At 42.8% G+C, this 17,336-nt stretch overlaps 2 protein-coding genes across 2 annotated transcripts; one reads left to right on the top strand and one right to left on the bottom strand.

Moving 5' to 3' along the window:
- Nucleotides 1–2,282: 2,282 nt before the first annotated feature.
- Nucleotides 2,283–5,347, top strand: sumo1 (small ubiquitin like modifier 1). Its single transcript, XM_041850005.2, has 5 exons — nt 2,283–2,426; nt 2,861–2,935; nt 3,777–3,854; nt 3,979–4,050; nt 4,547–5,347. The coding sequence occupies exons 1-5, from the start codon at nt 2,415–2,417 to the stop codon at nt 4,613–4,615; spliced, it is 306 nt and encodes a 101-aa protein (XP_041705939.1). The 5' UTR covers nt 2,283–2,414; the 3' UTR covers nt 4,616–5,347.
- A 2,150-nt stretch (nt 5,348–7,497) lies between these two features.
- Nucleotides 7,498–10,822, bottom strand: LOC121540884 (frizzled-7-A-like). The gene is made up of 2 exons (XM_041850004.2): nt 10,479–10,822; nt 7,498–10,155 (listed from the first exon to the last, which is right to left on the bottom strand). Exon 2 carries the CDS (start codon nt 10,142–10,144, stop codon nt 8,465–8,467), a length of 1,680 nt encoding a protein of 559 aa, XP_041705938.1. The 5' UTR covers nt 10,145–10,155; nt 10,479–10,822; the 3' UTR covers nt 7,498–8,464.
- Nucleotides 10,823–17,336: the final 6,514 nt, after the last annotated feature.

The raw sequence follows: 17,336 nt of genomic DNA, 5'->3' as shown, positions 1-17,336 counted from the left end.
GAAGGGTTTTTAACTGGATAAAGGACTTTCTTTTTGGACGATCAATACAAGTGAGGGTGGGGAGCTGTATGTCAGAAAGTTATGAGGTAGATAATGGTACCCCCCCAGGGAAGTGTCATTATTATTTTGTTGTTCACCATTTTGATTGATGATGGGCCCTCCTGTAGCTCAGTTGGTAGAGCATGGCGCTTGCAACGCCAGGGTTGTGGGTTCGATTCCCACGGGGGGGCCAGTATGAAAAATGTATGCACTCACTAACTGTAAGTCGCTCTGGATAAGAGCGTCTGCTAAATTACTAAAATGTAAAATGATGTATTCTCCAGATGAGATCAGCTATTGGGAGGTGATTGTTTGCGGATGACTGGCGCTGTGGAAGAGAGGGAGAAATATTCTCCATAAGCCGGGAGAGTTCAAGAAGCAATCAGAGAAGTTAAACAGTGGTCCCTCAGGTGGGGCTTCAAGTTCTCAGTTGAGAAAACACAGACTGTGTTTTTTTACTAGAAGGAATGTTGGGGAGGAAATATACCTGAAGCTCTACGGGAGGAATCTGAAGACGTTGGAAGTGTTTAGGTTCCTGGGGGTCTGATTTGACACTCAAATGACATGGGAGGAACATATTAACACAGTAGTTATCAAAGGAAATAAAATATTGAATGTGATGCGTTGTCTGTCAGGAATGGAGTGGGGGGGGGGGGGGTTAGAATGGCATTAACAACGTTATATGTAGCTCTATCAAGGTCATCACTGGACTATGGTAGTGTAGCATATGGATCAGCAGCTCCGACCTCTTTATAAAAAGCTAGATGTAATCCAGACTCAAGCTCTAAGAATATGTTGTGGAGCAGTCAGGACCTCCCCAGTGGCAGCGCTGTAGGTAGAGTTGGGAGAGATGCCGTTAAAGTTGAGAAGACATCAACTAACCATGACATATTGGGTAAATCTTCAAGAACATAAGGTCACACATCCTGGAGAAAAAAAAAGTGCTCCTAGAGCCCTGGGAGCATAAACGAGATCTGAATACAAGTTTTGGGTGGTTAGGTAAGGGCCTGGTGAGAGAGATGGGACTGTTTGGGAAGGAGTTCAGCCCCCCTATGGTTCTTCCTGCTATCCCACATTGGTTTCTCCCTCAGCCAATAGGGTTAGGGTTGCTTGAGAGGGTAAGAGCTGGTGAAGAAGGAGTAGATCCAGTAAATATTGTATGTGAACATTTAAAAACTCAGTACTATGCTGTCTTGAATATATTCACTGATGGATCTAGGGAACCTAAAACCGGGAGGACAGGTGCAGCTTTTAGTGTTCCTGAGTTTCAGGTGGCAGTGACAAAAAGAGCAACAGATAATTTATCCGTATACACAATGGAGTTGATGACAGGGTAGTCATCTGCTCTGACTCGTGCAGCACTGATGAGCTTAAATGTATTTCTGTCACAGAGCAGGCAAGATGTATTGTATGAGATTTTGCAGTACCTGTTTAGGGTGAGACAGATGGGGGTATTTATGAGGTTCCTCTGTGTACCAGCTCATGTAGGAGTAGAGGGGAATGAGGAGGTGGATGTTCTTGCAAAGCAGGCTCTCAAACATCCTAATGTTGATATTGACATGCCAATCAGTAAAGCAGAAGCTAAGTGCTAATAAGAACAGTGGTTAAAAACAAATGGCAAGCAATGTGGAACAGGGAGGGAAAGGGAAGAAACCTCTATAAGATCCAGGAAAAGGTGGAGTCAGTGATGTCCTCAGGTTGAGAGAGAAGGAAGGAAAGTGTAATCACAAAGCTGAGACTGGGCTCAACAGTACATCGAAATTGGTAGGAAAACATCCAACTGGGAGGTGTAAACACAGTCAGGAGACAGTGGAACACATGCTATTTCAGTGCCAGCAATAATAATAATAATAATAATATTATGCCATTTAGCAGACGCTTTTATCCAAAGCGACTTACAGTCATGCGTGCATACATTTTTGTGTATGGGTGGTCCCGGGGATCGAACCCACTACTTTGGTGTTACAAGCGCCGTGCTCTACCAGTTGAGCTATAGAGGGAAAGGGAGTAATTCGATTTAAGGAGTAATGGTGTTGAAGATCCAAGTTTAAGTGAACTGCTGAGTAAATCTTCAGAGGATGTAGTATTTAATTATGTATTTCGTTTCCTTAAGGAGACGAGAATAATGGGTAGGATTTAGCCATTCCCTGTCTCTGGAAACACACTCCAGTCCAGTTGGTGGCGGTAATGCACCTTAAAGTTGGTTCCCAACCGCCATGTTAAAAACCACAGAAGAATAAGAACAAGAACTATTCACTTTCCGGGTCCGTTTATTAATGGTGCCTGCTTCTCAAAACAGCAAGAATCCCGAGGCAGTGTTTACATTTTTAACTAAACGTTTTGGGGAATAAAATAAACATCACAAGAGCAATACCATGTCAGACACGGTATGGGCACGGTTTAACGAACGTCTTGCTTGTCTGTGAATTGGTGTAAGAGACAGAATAATGGTTTAGCAATGCTTGCTAGCAAGCTACGTTAGCTGCTATGTGGGCCGAGAAGAGTAGTGTTTAACACAAGCTATCTAGTTAGCTACTGTAGGTAGCTAGATCGAAAATAGTGCCACTGACTGTGCACGAACGGTATAACATTAGGTTTTACTTGCAAGATTGTAGCTAGCTATCTGTCACATGGCTTTCCATTTTTGGTCTACTATGTAACGTTACCGATTCAACTTATTCTGTTTGGCAAGGACAGGGGATTCATGACGTGTTGACAGTGCAGTAGGCTATCTGACTATGCTGATGTAATGTTGTATGTACATGTCAATGGGACACTTTTCTTCCAGGAGTCAAAAGTTGTTGCTTTCTGTATATTCTAGGAAACAAAACCCTCAAGCGGCGATGGAGGTGAGAAGAAAGATGGAGAGTACATTAAACTGAAGGTGATTGGTCAGGTAAGAGAATATGGAGAAGTGTGGATGCATCTCAGATAGGAGAGTTCCTTCCTTGCCTCCTTTCCTATATGTGCTAATATGAAAGGACACTGGGGGAGCCATAGGCCTTTTCTCATTTGGGCTAAAGTCTGTCCTCCCTCTCTCCTCGGAAACCGATAAGTGGTCAGGGAGAGTGTCAATTCGTTAGTAGGCAAATGGAAGAGGGTCCTCCCTTCCTCGATAGCCTCCTTTTGGCAAGGAAGCACAAGCAAAGATTTTTATAACTAGCTCATTGTTCTTTCTGTGGCACAAGGGTTTATGCTACCTGAGTCCTTCGAGGACGAGTTTTGAAATCTGCCACACACCCTTTGAATCAGCTATTTTCTCAAAGGAGAAAAGCATGCAAACATTTAAAAATGATATGCTACTCATCCTTTTATCTTTTAAATGTATTTCACAACTAGCTAAGTTAGTTTTTATCACTTAATACATTTATTTTGGGATCCCACCCTGTAAATGTAATTTGCCTGATGACACGTGATTGGAAGAGCGATTGGAAGAGTCTCATTTCATACAAGTGTATTTCCGTCCACTTTCCATCTCCTCGCTGCCTCTCCTTGATTAGGAGGAGAGAGGATGCAGAAGTTGAGTAAATCCAATTGAGAAAAGGCCATATCCAGGACTAAAAAGCATTTAAAATGGGAATTCTCCATTGATCTTGCTATTTAGTCCAGGACTAGAAATTAGTGTACTAGGAACTAATGTCTGGGAAAGCACCCCTAGAAGCCTGGCACAAACAAGACTATGAGTTGTGTTCACCAGTTAGGCTCTAAAAAAGGCCTAATTCTATCTTTACTTTCAGGACAACAGCGAAATTCACTTCAAAGTGAAGATGACAACACATCTAAAGAAGCTAAAGGAATCTTACAGTCAAAGACAGGTAGTTATGAAGCCAAACGATTGTCCCTGTGCTATCACATTTTGACAATGTGGGTCAGAACTTCAGAATTCATATCATCATGTTCGCAGTATCTGATGCAACCATGTGTGATTCCTTCCTGCAGGGCGTACCAATGAATACCCTACGGTTTCTTTTTGAAGGACAGAGAATCTCAGACAACCAAACCCCCAAAGAGGTATCCCACCCATCCCTCTTCCCTTGTATCATCCATACAACCACTAGCCTGGGTGCAAGGCTGTTTCTCTTGCCAAACCCTTATGGAATTGACATGTCAAACATGAACAGACTGGCACCCAGGCTATACAACTTTAAATAATCATTTTCTTATTTATTAAATTTTTTAGGTGACATTTCTATTTGTTTTCTGTGAACCTTGAACATACTTGCAGATAAACTTTCCCCTGCATCTTTCTGACTTTCTCTCCCCCCCTTCCCCTCTCTCTCACCCTTCCCCTCTTTCTCTCTCACCCTTCCCCTCTTTCTCTCTTCCCCTTTCTCTTCCCCTCTTTCTCTCTCCCCCTTTCTCTTCCCCTCTCCCCCCTTCCCCCCCTTCCCCTCTTTCTCTCCCCCTTCCCCTCTTTCTCTCCACCCTTTCCCCTCTTTATCTCCCCCCTTTCTCTCCCCCTCCCCCTCTTTCTCTCCCCCCTCCCCCTCTTTCTCTTCCTCCCCAGCTTGGAATGGAAGATGAGGATGTCATTGAAGTGTATCAGGAACAGACCGGTGGACTTTGGAATGATTAGACTCGCTATATTTTTCTCATTTTGAATTTTGTATGTATTTTGCGTTTGTGTTTCAAACCATCTGGATCCCACACTCTACTGGGGCTTCCATGTGTGAGAGCACAAAGAACGAGTGTGGAAGAATGGATAGATGATCTATTCTCCTTTTAAACACCTCACACAATCATTTCTTCTCCCTCATTTACAATGCAGGTAACATTGTAGTGCAGACAGTGTCATAGCTGAATGTCCCCTATTGAGAGATGACGCATACAATTACTGGTTTTCTCTAGACTGCTACACATGCCTCGTTCGCACACAAAGTTGGAATATACTGTCTCTGAATGCTAAAGCATTGTTTTGGATCTGTTTAGCAATCCCAGCTTTCTACCATTGATGGATCTGGTCTAATGATATTTTAAATATAAAATGTTTTTATGATCATGATGTATATTTTGCATCCAGTATTTGTGTGTAGTAATTATTCATGCCTGTCCTTGGTCAAGATTCCCCAACCGGCGGGCCGAATTTGGCACGCGGGTGACTGTTTCTGGCCTCTTCTTGGACTTAAGTGTTTTTCTTGTTTGTCTGTCCTTTTATCAAAATAGTCTTGCTGTTTTTAACCACAACAGTAGCCACACATAGTAATGATGTCAATGCAACAAATGATTCCTTATGGAGGCATTGATCCGGATGGTTTGAAGCAGAAAACTTGTTTTCTTTTTTTGAATAAAATGTTTAACAAAAACAGGACTGATAGTTTCCAACTTTGACACGTGTGTACCATGGTAGACCAAACAAGAATGTTCTGGAGCAGGACTGCAGGTTGGATTCCTGTCCACCAGAGTGAGCTCTCGCCATGTTTATGACAAGGAGTGACTGAGTATTTATTTGAAATCTCACATTCCATGATACATTATGAAAACAACTTTGGCCATGTATACAGTCACATGCAGAGGGAATTTACCGAACTGCCTATCCTCCATTCTATGCCTTGGACAATGGAAAAAGCTAAATTATAGTCTTAAAATAGATGTCCACAGTGTGGGGTTGGTTGTGATAAAAACATAAAAAACATTTGAATGTTGGTTGGAAATGTAACTTTTACACCAATATGTAGCAGTGATGCTTCTCAATTAGATGTGTTATGTATGTTTACTCTATCTTAACTGGAAAAGGCAAGTGTAGAACTGTAGGGAGGGAGGTTCCTCAAGCGTACATCACTGTGCTGCAGACGGAGCAAATATTTATTTGAAAAGCGTCCGATTTCAGGGAGGCCCAGGGAAGGGAGGAGGGTGTGGAGTTTGAAAGGGGGAAAGGAAGAGTGGAGGAGGGGGAGTAGAGTCATTGACCAGTGACAGGGTAAGAGAGAGCAGAGAGAGTGTAATGTTTACTGTTAATATTTTGTTTATTTCACTTTTATCTATTTCACTTGCTTTGGCAATGTAAACATATGTTTCCCATGCCAATAAAGCCCTTAAATTGAATTGAGAGAGCAGGGGCAGAGAGAGACTAAGGGTCAGGTCAGTAAACTGTGTGTGTGTCAGTCCTAGGGACTACAGGGTCCATGCCCTGGGTTAAGACTCTGCCTGTAGGAGATCTGGTTTCTAAGCCTGGGATACCTCACAGTGGCAAAACACTACCAGATGTGGGCCAGCCAGGAGACAGGGGGAGGGGATGGTGTGTGTGTGTGAACTCACAATATGAAGAGTGAACATGTCTCAATGCTATATATCAACTCAGTTACACATGCACATATAGCCTTTTGCTTTTTCCATTGTGCTCACAAAACACTGAAAGTTGCTCAAATGTGTGGGTCCTGACCCACCCAACCCTGACCAGTTACATCACCTTATAAAAATGTGAAACACAGCAAGAGATGATGACCTATAATTAGCTTGATGTTTTGTCAGGTTAATGTGCAAAAAGTCCTTACTCTTTCAATCAGATTACGCTGACTGCAGGCAACTGTCCTTGACTGGAGACTGCAATATCATTTTGGACTTTGCAACAGTTTTGGACCAAATAAGATAGCGATAGTATGTTTTTTTCCCCCAACATTCTTTATATTGTTCAACAAAATCATGTCCCGCTTGTTGGATTACGTACTCTATTGTTTCCAGTGAACAAATGCAACAGTAATACAATGCACATTCAGGCTATTATTGTGAGGTGTAGGACTACAGACACTCCAGTTGAACACAACACATAATAGATACAGGACTGATAACGCAAAATGTTGCCTAAAAAAATGTCTTTGTTACACTCCGCCCTATCTAGGACACACAACCAAAACAAAAGGGGGAGAGGTGAAGTCAAGACAAGAGAAGCCAAAAAGGAGATATCACATTTCAGCAGGAAAGGAGGAGATCCGCTCAAGGCACTGTGTTGAGATTTCCTGTTCGTAAACTTTAGGGGCAAATCCCCCTTTAACTCATCATGCTAGCTATTTTTCTATAGAAATACCAGATCTTTTATCAATAGCTCTGATATATCGACCTGACACCATAGGAGAGATACTATTCCACAGCCAAGTAGAAGTTAGACCTGGAGGATAGAACAGGAGACGACCAGAAAAACGAAATAGCAACATACTGTATAACAGTAATGTGTCCACACCACAGACAGTCTTATAGGGAGTATTGTGCAAGCAGATGTTAAAAGTAATTGAGGACGTTAGGTGTGGAATTGTTGATATTCCAAACAATGTTAAAACATAATCTCCATATCCCTAGGCCTACATATAGAAAATACCCTTCATTAAACTCATTGGATACATTTTAGGAAGTCATTACAATCTCGCTGGTTTTACATTGCCTCGTTCAAGGATTTGTTTTAGACTTTCACAAACATATGCTTAAAGCATCTAAAATAAACAGCAATGACGTTCAAGTGACAGCAGGTAAAAAATGTCGTCATTTTATTCTGTGAAACTGTACAGATACAAGCCATATTGCATGAAGAAACATCAAGTAGAAACAGCAAGATTATAATTCTTATAAATACATATGTTCTTTTGAAAAAGAGTGAATATTTACAAAATGTGGCCTGTAACGTGGCAATTTAATAGCAACATCTTACAGCTAAACTATGTCCCAAATGGCACCCTATTCCCTATATAGTGCACTATGTTTGACCAGGGCCCCTGGGGCTCTGGTCAAACGTAGTGCACTATATAGGGAATAGGGTGCATTGTGGGACATTACCCTATACACAAGCATAATACAACTCAAAAAGTGAGTATGTTAGCCATTTCTCTCTGTGCCAAGATGAATGTTCTTCTCAGATGCCTGCAAGTTAGTCTAAAAGTAACATCAGTCATATGTAACAAAAACGGGTACATAAAAAATTCCAAAGTACAGAAGCAAGGAATGGAATGCACAGATTCCAAAAACCTTTGTAATTCCTTGCAAATCAATGGGAGAAAATGGTAACATACATTGGTCTTGTCAGACATTAGCCCTGTATCCTTGTTTCTCCTTGGATGAGAAACTCACTTCATAATACAAAATAGTTGAATACATATTGAAAGGTCATGGCAAAACAGACACTTTCTTTGTTGCTGCTGTTACATCACTGGGTGGCACATTGTGGTTTAAAAGTCATGTTTAAATGAGATTATAAAATGTTTTTTTTTTAATGTATGGGGGTTACTGAAAAGTCACTGAAAAGTTAAAACCCCTCAAAAAATGAACAAATGTTCAGTCGATGGCTCATATGGTTGTCAGGAGGGACATTCTCAAAGTAAAATCACTTTTTTCAGAGTTCAAATGTCCTATGTCCAATAGGAGTTGGGAAGGGATATGCTCATTCGGTTCCATAAAAAAAAAAACATGTATAATTCCTCCACATGTTGCCCTTCTATAAAGTTCATACGGTCGTCTCTCCTTGATTGCTGTTACTGAGCCGTTTGTAAAACCTGCACCAACTCTGTAATGTTTTCCCTGACCAGATCCAGAATCCGGACGTGATGCCCACGATCATAGTCATCAGGTACTTGATCATGAACACCGTGAAGTCTGGGGTCATCGGGGCAAAGTTGTTGGCCGGGCACGGCACCGCGAAGCGCTTGCACGTCTGCATGTGCCAGGTCTTTTCCCATTGGTCACGGAAGGCCTGCTCGTAGAAGTAGCAGGCGATGACGATGGTGGCGGGGACGGTGTACAGGACACTGAACACTCCGATTCTCACCATCAGCTTCTCTAGTTTCTCCGTCTTGGTGCCGTCATGCTTCATGATGGTTCTGATGCGGAACAGAGACACGAACCCAGCCAGGAGGAACGAGGTTCCGATGAAGAGGTAGACGAACAGGGGGGCCAGGACGAACCCTCGTAGTGAATCCACGTTGTAGATGCCAACGTAGCACACCCCTGTGAGAAGGTCTCCATCCACTTGCCCCATGGCCAGGATAGTGATGGTTTTGACAGCTGGTACCGCCCAAGCCGCTAGGTGGAAGTATTGTGAGTTGGCCTCAATGGCCTCGTGACCCCACTTCATACCAGCAGACAGGAACCAGGTGAGGGACAGGATGACCCACCATATGGAGCTAGCCATGCCAAAAAAGTAGAGGATCATGAAGAGGATGGTGCAGCCCTCTTTCTTGGTGCCCTGGGCCACTGTCTTGTAACCGTCCTCTTTAAACTTGTCTATGCAGACCACTTTATCCTCCAAGAAGAAGCCTGCTGTATAGGCCACTGCCACCATGAAGTAGCAGCCTGAGAGGAAGATGATGGGCCTCTCCGGGTAGCGAAACCTCCTCATGTCTACCAAGTATGTGAGCACAGTGAACAGTGTACTCACACAACACAAAATAGACCAGATACCCACCCAGAGTTTGCCGAATTTCAGTTCCTCCTCACGGAAATACATTAGTCCGTTGGGCTTGGTGGACTCACATGGGGCACCACAGTCTTTCACCCCCAGGAATTTGTAGTTGAGGTAGGTTGGGACCTGAAGTTGCAGGGGACAGGAGAAGGGCTGGGCAGCAGGGCGACCGATGTTAGGGGGTAAGGTCATGAGCTCAGGTAGGTTGGGAGTGGGGTCTGAGGTAGGGATGTCCGTGTCTGACGTGTTTTGACCCACACAGATCTCCCCAGCGCCGTGGACAGGGAAGTTCTCGCAACGGAGTCTCTCTGGCCACTGAAACCCGAACTTGTTCATGAGCGCCTCGCAGCCCTGGCGTGCGCGCTCGCACAGTGATCGGCATGGGGGGATGGCCTGTTCTAGAACTGTGCACACCGGTGCGTACATGGAACACAAGAAAAACTTAAGGTCCATGGAACACTGGACCTTCACGAGCGGGTAAAACTGATGGACCTCCAGCCCCGCATCCTCCTGGTTTGTGTGTCCCAAAAGATTCGGCATGATGGTTTGATTATAGGCAATGTCCGTGCAGAGTGGAATGGAAATAGGTTGACAAAAACCGTGTTCTGGTATAGAAATGCCCTTCTCGCCATGATACTGACCGGTACACGGCTCCAGCAGAAGGCAAACAGTCACCAGAGCGCACCCCGTTATCCAAATCCACTCCCAGGTTCTCCTTACCGCCATGATAGCAGCCTCTGTGTTCAGAACAAAAAAAGTGTCGGAAGAATATTACTCCGGAGCTGCAAAACGCCCAAATCAATTTCAGTCCACAAAAAAACGTTGAAAAGCTCTCTCTTCTCCGTCTATATAAAAAGGGAGAGGAGCCTAAAGTTAAAACAAAGTTAAACGCTTGACAAATGCCCTCGGCCGCTCTCCCCACATTCCTTATTCCAGTGTTCACAGAACTCTCCAAGAAAATGGAGGATTGCTGGTGAGTGATTTTTTTATTCCAATCAAACCACTGAAAACCTGGGAAATTCCAATAAAGAGTCGTTTTGCAGTTCGTTTCTTTACTGACCTGCTTCTTCGTGTTGGAAACAAACGTATGACTTGAAAGGGGAATGAGTAGACTAATTTCTTCCAGATTCCCACAAATCTTCGTTACATCACATTATAGGTTGAAGCAAAGTTGAATTCAGCAAAACCTCATGGTTTTCCATCTCGCCTTACAACTCAGCCAATCTTCAGCTCGAGGCGCATTAGTAGGCTATGTACTACGTTTAACCCGGCTCAAAGTCTGTAGTAAAACGCAAACCTCTTCAAAAAGTATACTACTCCGCAAACTAATTCTTCCCACACCGCTGGGACCGTGAACTGCTTTGCTGTAGAAACTTGCAAGATTGATTCCCCACACTCTACTGAGTTTGATCGGTTTCTAGGTGCCCACACATGCGTCTTTTCAGGGGCGCCTTGAAACCACACTTTCTCCACCAATTGAATGATTTGTTTTCTCTTCCATCTCGTCATTGATTGGAGTGAAGTGAAAAGGGTGGAGTTTTATGCTATCTTCAGCGATACCGTGGATTAAATGGTTTAGAATATACATTTTTTATATTCTATGTTGGGAGCGTCTATACATTATTTAGGAGACATTTTGTAAATGTAGGAGACAATCAAACATTATAATTTGAAAAAGAAAATTAGACCACCATAACCTACTCTTTACAGCTTATTAGACCTACATAAAGTAATTTATGTTATTATGCATGCCCTATATCTACTTCTGTTTGTCAGGATAGTGTCCAGGATTAAAGCCGGAAGCCAGGCCTGTGACAAAGTAGAGCAATAATTGTAATATTTATGGTATTGTTTATCTCAGAGTGGAGCCTATAGTTTCTGGTAAATCATCTTGGTATGTGGACTGGTGAAACTGTTAGGCAGCCAAGAACATTTTACTCATAACTTGAATCTCCATTAAGTTTTTTTTAGAATTTTGAGTGATAGAGTCAAACTAATGGGCTGCTATTCTACCCTATTGTATGGTAATGTATTAATGAGTCTCTATTTATAAAAACATTAGCCTCTCGTTATTCCTAAACATTCTTCACCTTTTCCTATTGATTGGATATCTTCACACCCACAACAGTGATTATCATGAGATAGCAGCACATAGGCTATATGATGTAACCATAATATGATGTATAATTTATGTAGTTACATAGTAGTAGCCTATACTCTTAGAAAAAAAGGATTTCAAAGGGGTTCATCAGCTGTCCCCATAGGAGAACCCTTTTTGGTTCCAGGTAGAACTCTTTTTGGTTCCAGGTAGAACTATTTTGGGTTCCATGTAGAACCCTCCGTGGAAAGGGTTCTACATGGAACCCAAAAGGGTTCCACCTGGAACCAAAAGGGTTCTACCTGGAACCAAAAAGGTTTCTTCAAAGGGTTCTCCTATAGGGACATCCAAAGAATCCTTTTAAGTTCTAGATAGCACTTTTTTTAAAGAGTGTGGGTATTGATTTTTCCTACTTTCCTAAATGGTTTTCATGAAGCTTGCTGTTTTTAATGTGTGTGTAATGTAATAACTGTTTGTTTTCTGTAGAGATGGTGGTCCACTGCATTGGGAGAGCTTGTAGGGAGGAAACGCCTTGATGTTTTCCACCCAGCATATGGATTCGCTGTTGCGCTCTCTCTCTCTCTTTCTTTCTTCTACATTCTGTTTTTCAATTGAGGCTCCCAGAGCAAAGAAAGCCATACAGTACTATCCCTCCCCTCCTCCTCCCTCCATTCCCCTCAGAGAGACCAGCAGAACACAACCCCTGAGGTCCGCAAGTACAGCTATGTATTTATACCATCCCTCTGAATCTATGCAGCAAACCATATGGGAATGTTTTTGAAAAAGAGAGAGCTCTGTTGTGTGTGTGTGTGTGCACGTGCGTGCGGGTGGGCGGACGTATGTTTATACCCAAACTGTCACTGCAGTTTCTCAATGGGCCCTACTAGCCTAAAGACTACCACTGTTCCCTCTCCTATATGAACACATTATAGACCTTAACCCCAATCTCAATCTGTTATGAATGACTATACAGATACAGTCTTTGTAATCTGTTATGAATGGCTATACAGATACAGTCATTGGGATCTGCATAAAAGGCCTTAACTAGGGACACACGCATGCTGATTCATGTGGTGGAAGGTCAATCTAATTGGGTTTTATTCACCACGTAATCTAATGCTATGTGTCATTATAATGATATCTAACTGCTACACCACTATTCCCTATATAGTGCACTACTTTTGACCAGGGCCCATTTGTGATGCAGACTCCAGCTCTGTGTGATGGGGTTTCTTTCGAAAGCTCTGTTTTTGCTCCGCTCTACTGGCAACAGTGTGTTATTCTTAACACTACAGTGTGGCTGCTACGGGACCTAAGTAGGTGGCCTCTCCTTTATGCCATCCTGTGTCTGTTGATTATTACCAGGGAGTGAGAATGAATATCTCGCTGCAAAATCTTGAAACGTAGATGGGAAATGTTGGTGAGAGTACCTTTGTCTCTATTGAATAGGGTACAGTATTCCAGAGCTTGCCAGTAGTTTCTCTTGTGCACTGTTCAAGGAGTATATTTTAATTCCAACCGGCTCATTCAACCACAACAATACGTAGTTATGAAAAAAGTAAACTGAAAAAGAAAGCCATCTGATGAAATGGATAGATTCAGTTTAGCTGAACTGAAGAACTGACTAACTGAAGTTTCACAGAGAGGAGACTTCATTAAGGAAGTATGCAACACTATCTGCACTTCAAACCATGCAGGGTTCCATCACAGCAAGACATCTACGCCAATCTAACCCGTCAATCAATTAATCATGTCTTAGAGCTCATCAGCAATGGCTGATGCTGTTCGGTTATTGATTAATTTACAGTATTCCATGAATTAAATACCCTTCCCAGCCTACCTCTGGTGTGTGTTTAACAAAAATATATCATAGTTTGAGTATAGCAGCAGCACGCTCCCGTTCTCCATGTAAATTTGGAGACGGAGCGAGGTGAGTATACTCCACGCTGAGCTTCCAACATCAATCATACAGAGCCTAGGGGGCCAAGCAGGGAATGGCCATTTGAACTCATTCCAATTTGCTCCGTTTTTTGGTTGATTCTTTTCAGTGTGTCAAATAGTTATCTTTTTGCTTTCTCATAATTTGGGTCTAATTGTGTTGCTGTCCTGGGGCTCTCTCTCTCTCTCTCTCTCTCTCTCTCTCTCTCTCTCTCTCTCTCTCTCTCTCTCTCTCTCTCTCTCTCTCTCTCTCTCTCTCTCTACCAGTTCCATTTTCTTGTCTTTGCTTCTCTCAGTTTTCTCTCAGCCCTTGAGTGGCGCTGAAGTCAAAATTGGCAGTAATTGCTCAAATAGGTTTAGCATAGCATACCTCCTGAGATCAAAGCATCAGTGGGGCAGGTATGTACAGTATGAGACACTGACTAGTGTTCAGTGGGTCTGATAGATTTATCTGAACTGCATACAGAGTACTGCAGAGAGTTGGGTCACCAAGGGTTCAACTGAAGGAGCAGCTTGGAGCTTGGAGATAGGAGTTGTTCAGGAGGAGGACGACTCCAAATGTCTCATACACAATTCAGCTATGTGTCTGACTCTGACCCACTGAAATAGATCTGTGAAACAGTCCCTTCCTATTCAAGTCGATGGCCTTCATGGTACAGTATATTAGATTGTTATCACACTGAGGCGTACTAGAGAACATTTTACCTTGATTTGCTCACAAGTTCCATTGCTCTTTGACTGATAATTCTCATTCCACCTGTGTCATAACACAATCATTGATGCTCTGGCCGAAATATTATATTTGTTTATTAGAATTCCCCTGTGCAAATGCTACAGAGGGTCCGCTGTGGGGGGAGAGTATCTTTGCTTATCCTTATGGGAGGATGGGGGTTGGGGACTCAACTCTGGCTTTAATTAGCGAATTAAGACAACACCCTATCCTCCCTCTCTTCCCGCTCTTCCCTCTCTTCTTTCACCGGTGTCAGGGCTCCTCTCAGAGCCAACCTGTGGCCAGGGGGAATCTGGGGAATGTAAGGTCATGGAAGGGTCAAGGGGTCACACTGCATCCCTCACTCTACTGATAACCTGGTCAGGGCTCTCGAATGGACATCTGGAATGTTTTGAACCAATGTTGCCTCCTTTTCAACCTCCTGCTTTGTTTATCTAGCTCGTGACAGGTCCACAAATACTGCTTCGTATGCTGCTGAAAAATCCCACATGGGATGGGAAATATTTTCAGGGGATGTCATGCCATTAGTCTTTGTATTGTGATTCACTCTTAGCTCTCTCTCTCTCTCTCTCTCTCTCTCTCTCTCTCTCTCTCTCTCTCTCTCTCTCTCTCTCTCTCTCTCTCTCTCTCTCTCTCTCTCTCTCTCTCTCTCTCTCTCTCTCTCTCTTCAATTCAATTCAATTCAATTCAATGGGCTTTATTGGCATGGGAAACATATGTTTACATTGCCAAAGCAAGTGAAATAGATAATAAACAAAAGTGAAATAAACAATAAAAAGTGAACAGTAAACATTACACTCACAAAAGTTTCAAATGTCATATTATGGCTATATACAGTGTTGTAACGATGTGCAAATCTCTCTCTCTCTCTCAGTTAAATTCAATGGGGCTTTATTGGGTTGGGAAACGTGTTTACATTGCGAAAGCAAGTGAAATAAGCAATAAACAAAAGTGAGAAGACACAAAACGACATCAACAAAAACTATTATAAATTAACAGTAAACATTGCACTCACAAAGGTTTCAAAATGATAGAGACTTTTCAAGTGTTATATTATCAGCTATGTGCAAATAGTTGTGGTACGAATAGTAGGGGAAGATAAATAAACAGATCAATATTGGTGGTATTTACATTGTTGTTTGTGCTCCACTGGTTGCCCTTTTCTCATGGCAACGGGCCATAAATCTTGCTCCTGTGATTGCACACTGCGGTATTTCGCCTAACAGATATGGGAGTTTATCAATGTTTGATTTGTTTTCAAATTCTTTGTGGATCTGTGTGATCTGTGGGCAATATGTATATCTAACGTGGTCATACATTTGGCAGGAGGTTAGGAAGTGCAGCTCAGTTTCCACATCATTTTGTGGGCAGTGTGCACATAGCCTCTCTTCTCTCGAGAGCCAGGTCTACCATTGGTGACCTCCCTTCATAGCAAGGCTATGCTCACTGAGTCTGTACATAGTCAAGGATTTTCTTAATTTGGTGTCAGTCACAGTGGTCAGGTATTCTGTGTAGTCTCTGTTTGGGGCCAGATAGCATTCCAATTTGCTCAGTTTTTGGTTAATTATTTTCAGTGTGTCAAATATTTATATTTTTGCTTTATCATAATTTGGTTGGGTTTAATTGTGTTGCTGTACTGGGGTTATCTCTCTCTCTCTCTCTCTCTCTCTCTCTCTCTCTCTTTCTCTCCAGTTGTTTTCTTAACTCAAGAGGCCAGCTGTCGGCAGGACACGTCTGACCCTGGATATCTCACAACCCTACCGTTGTTTCACCACTAGAGATGTGCGGGGAACGTAAACATACCATGCCACTAACCCAAACACACCATGCTGCAAAGGACCTTTTTAGGCAAAACATTGTGGAAGGCTCTGCAGCATCAAGCGCACGGAGGCAGCAGGCTGGTGTGGATCTGTCAACCTCTCTCTCTCTTTCAATCTCTCCCTCAATTACTATCTCTAGCTTTCCCTCCCTCTCTCTTTCTGTTTCTCTCTCAATTTCTCTCTCTATTTTTCTCTAGCTTACACATACAGTACCAGTCAAAAGTCTGGACACACCTACTCATTCAAGGGTTTTTCTTTATTTTTAAAATGTTCTACATTGTAGAATAATAGTGAAGACAACAAAGCTATGAAATAACACATATGGAATCATGTAGTAACCAAAAAAGTGATAAACAAATCAACATATATTTTATATTTGTGATTCTTCAAATAGCCACCCTTTGCCTTGATGACAGCTTTGCACACTTTTGGCATTCTCTCAACCAGCTTCACCTGGAATGCTTTTCCAACAGTCTTGAAGGAGTTCCCACATATGCTGAGCATTTGTTGGCTGGTTTTCCTTCACTCTGCCTTCCGACTCATCCCAAACCATCTCAATTTGGTTGAGGTCAGGGGATTGTGGAGGCCAGATCATCTGATGCAGCACTCCATCACTCTACTTCTTGGTAAAATAGCCCTTACACAGCCTGGCGGTGTGTTGGGTCATTGTCCTGTTGAAAAACAAATGATAGTCCCACTAAGCCCAAACCAGATGGGATGGTGTATCGCTGCAGAATGCTGTGGTAGCCATGCTGGTTAAGTATGCCTTGAATTCTAAATAAATCACAGACAGTGTCACCAGCAAAGCACCCCCACACCATAATACCTCCTCCTCCATGCTTTACGGTGGGAACTACACATGCGGAGATCATCCGTTCACCCACACCGCATCTGACAAAGACACGGCGGTTGGAACCAAAAATCTCAAATTTGGACTCCAGACCAAAGGACAAATTTCCACCAGTCTAATGTCCATTGCTCGTGTTTCTTGGCTAAGCAGGTCTCTTCTTCTTATTGGTGTCCTTTAGTAGTGGTTTCTTTGCAGCAATTCGACCACGAAGGCTTGATTCACACAGTCCCCTCTGAACAGTTGATGTTGAGATGTGTCTGTGACTTGAACTCTGTGAAGCATTTATTTGGGCTGCAATTTCTGAGGCTGGTAACTCTAATGAACGTATCATCTGCAGCAGACGTAACTCTGGGTCTTCCATTCCTGTGGCGGCCTCATGAGAGACAGTTTCATCATAGCGCTTGATGTTTTTTGGGACTGCACTTGAAGAAACTTTCAAAGTTCTTGAAATGTTCCGTATTGACTGACCTTCATGTCTTAAA

This window comes from Coregonus clupeaformis, chromosome 26 (genome assembly GCF_020615455.1).
Source record: "Coregonus clupeaformis isolate EN_2021a chromosome 26, ASM2061545v1, whole genome shotgun sequence".
Lineage (NCBI taxonomy): Eukaryota > Metazoa > Chordata > Actinopteri > Salmoniformes > Salmonidae > Coregonus > Coregonus clupeaformis.
The sequence above is the reverse complement of the archived record's forward strand: the minus strand, read 5'-3'. Positions and strand labels throughout refer to the sequence as shown.

Bases quoted from the DNA above. Each gene is read 5' to 3' on its own strand.
- sumo1 (XM_041850005.2), top strand. The intron at 3,855-3,978 runs GTAGTTATGAAG...TCCTTCCTGCAG, and splicing joins AATCTTACAGTCAAAGACAG to GGCGTACCAATGAATACCCT. The intron at 4,051-4,546 runs GTATCCCACCCA...CTTCCTCCCCAG, and splicing joins ACAACCAAACCCCCAAAGAG to CTTGGAATGGAAGATGAGGA.
- LOC121540884 (XM_041850004.2), bottom strand. From the start codon at position 10,144: ATGGCGGTAAGGAGAACCTGGGAGTGGATTTGGATAACGGGGTGCGCT.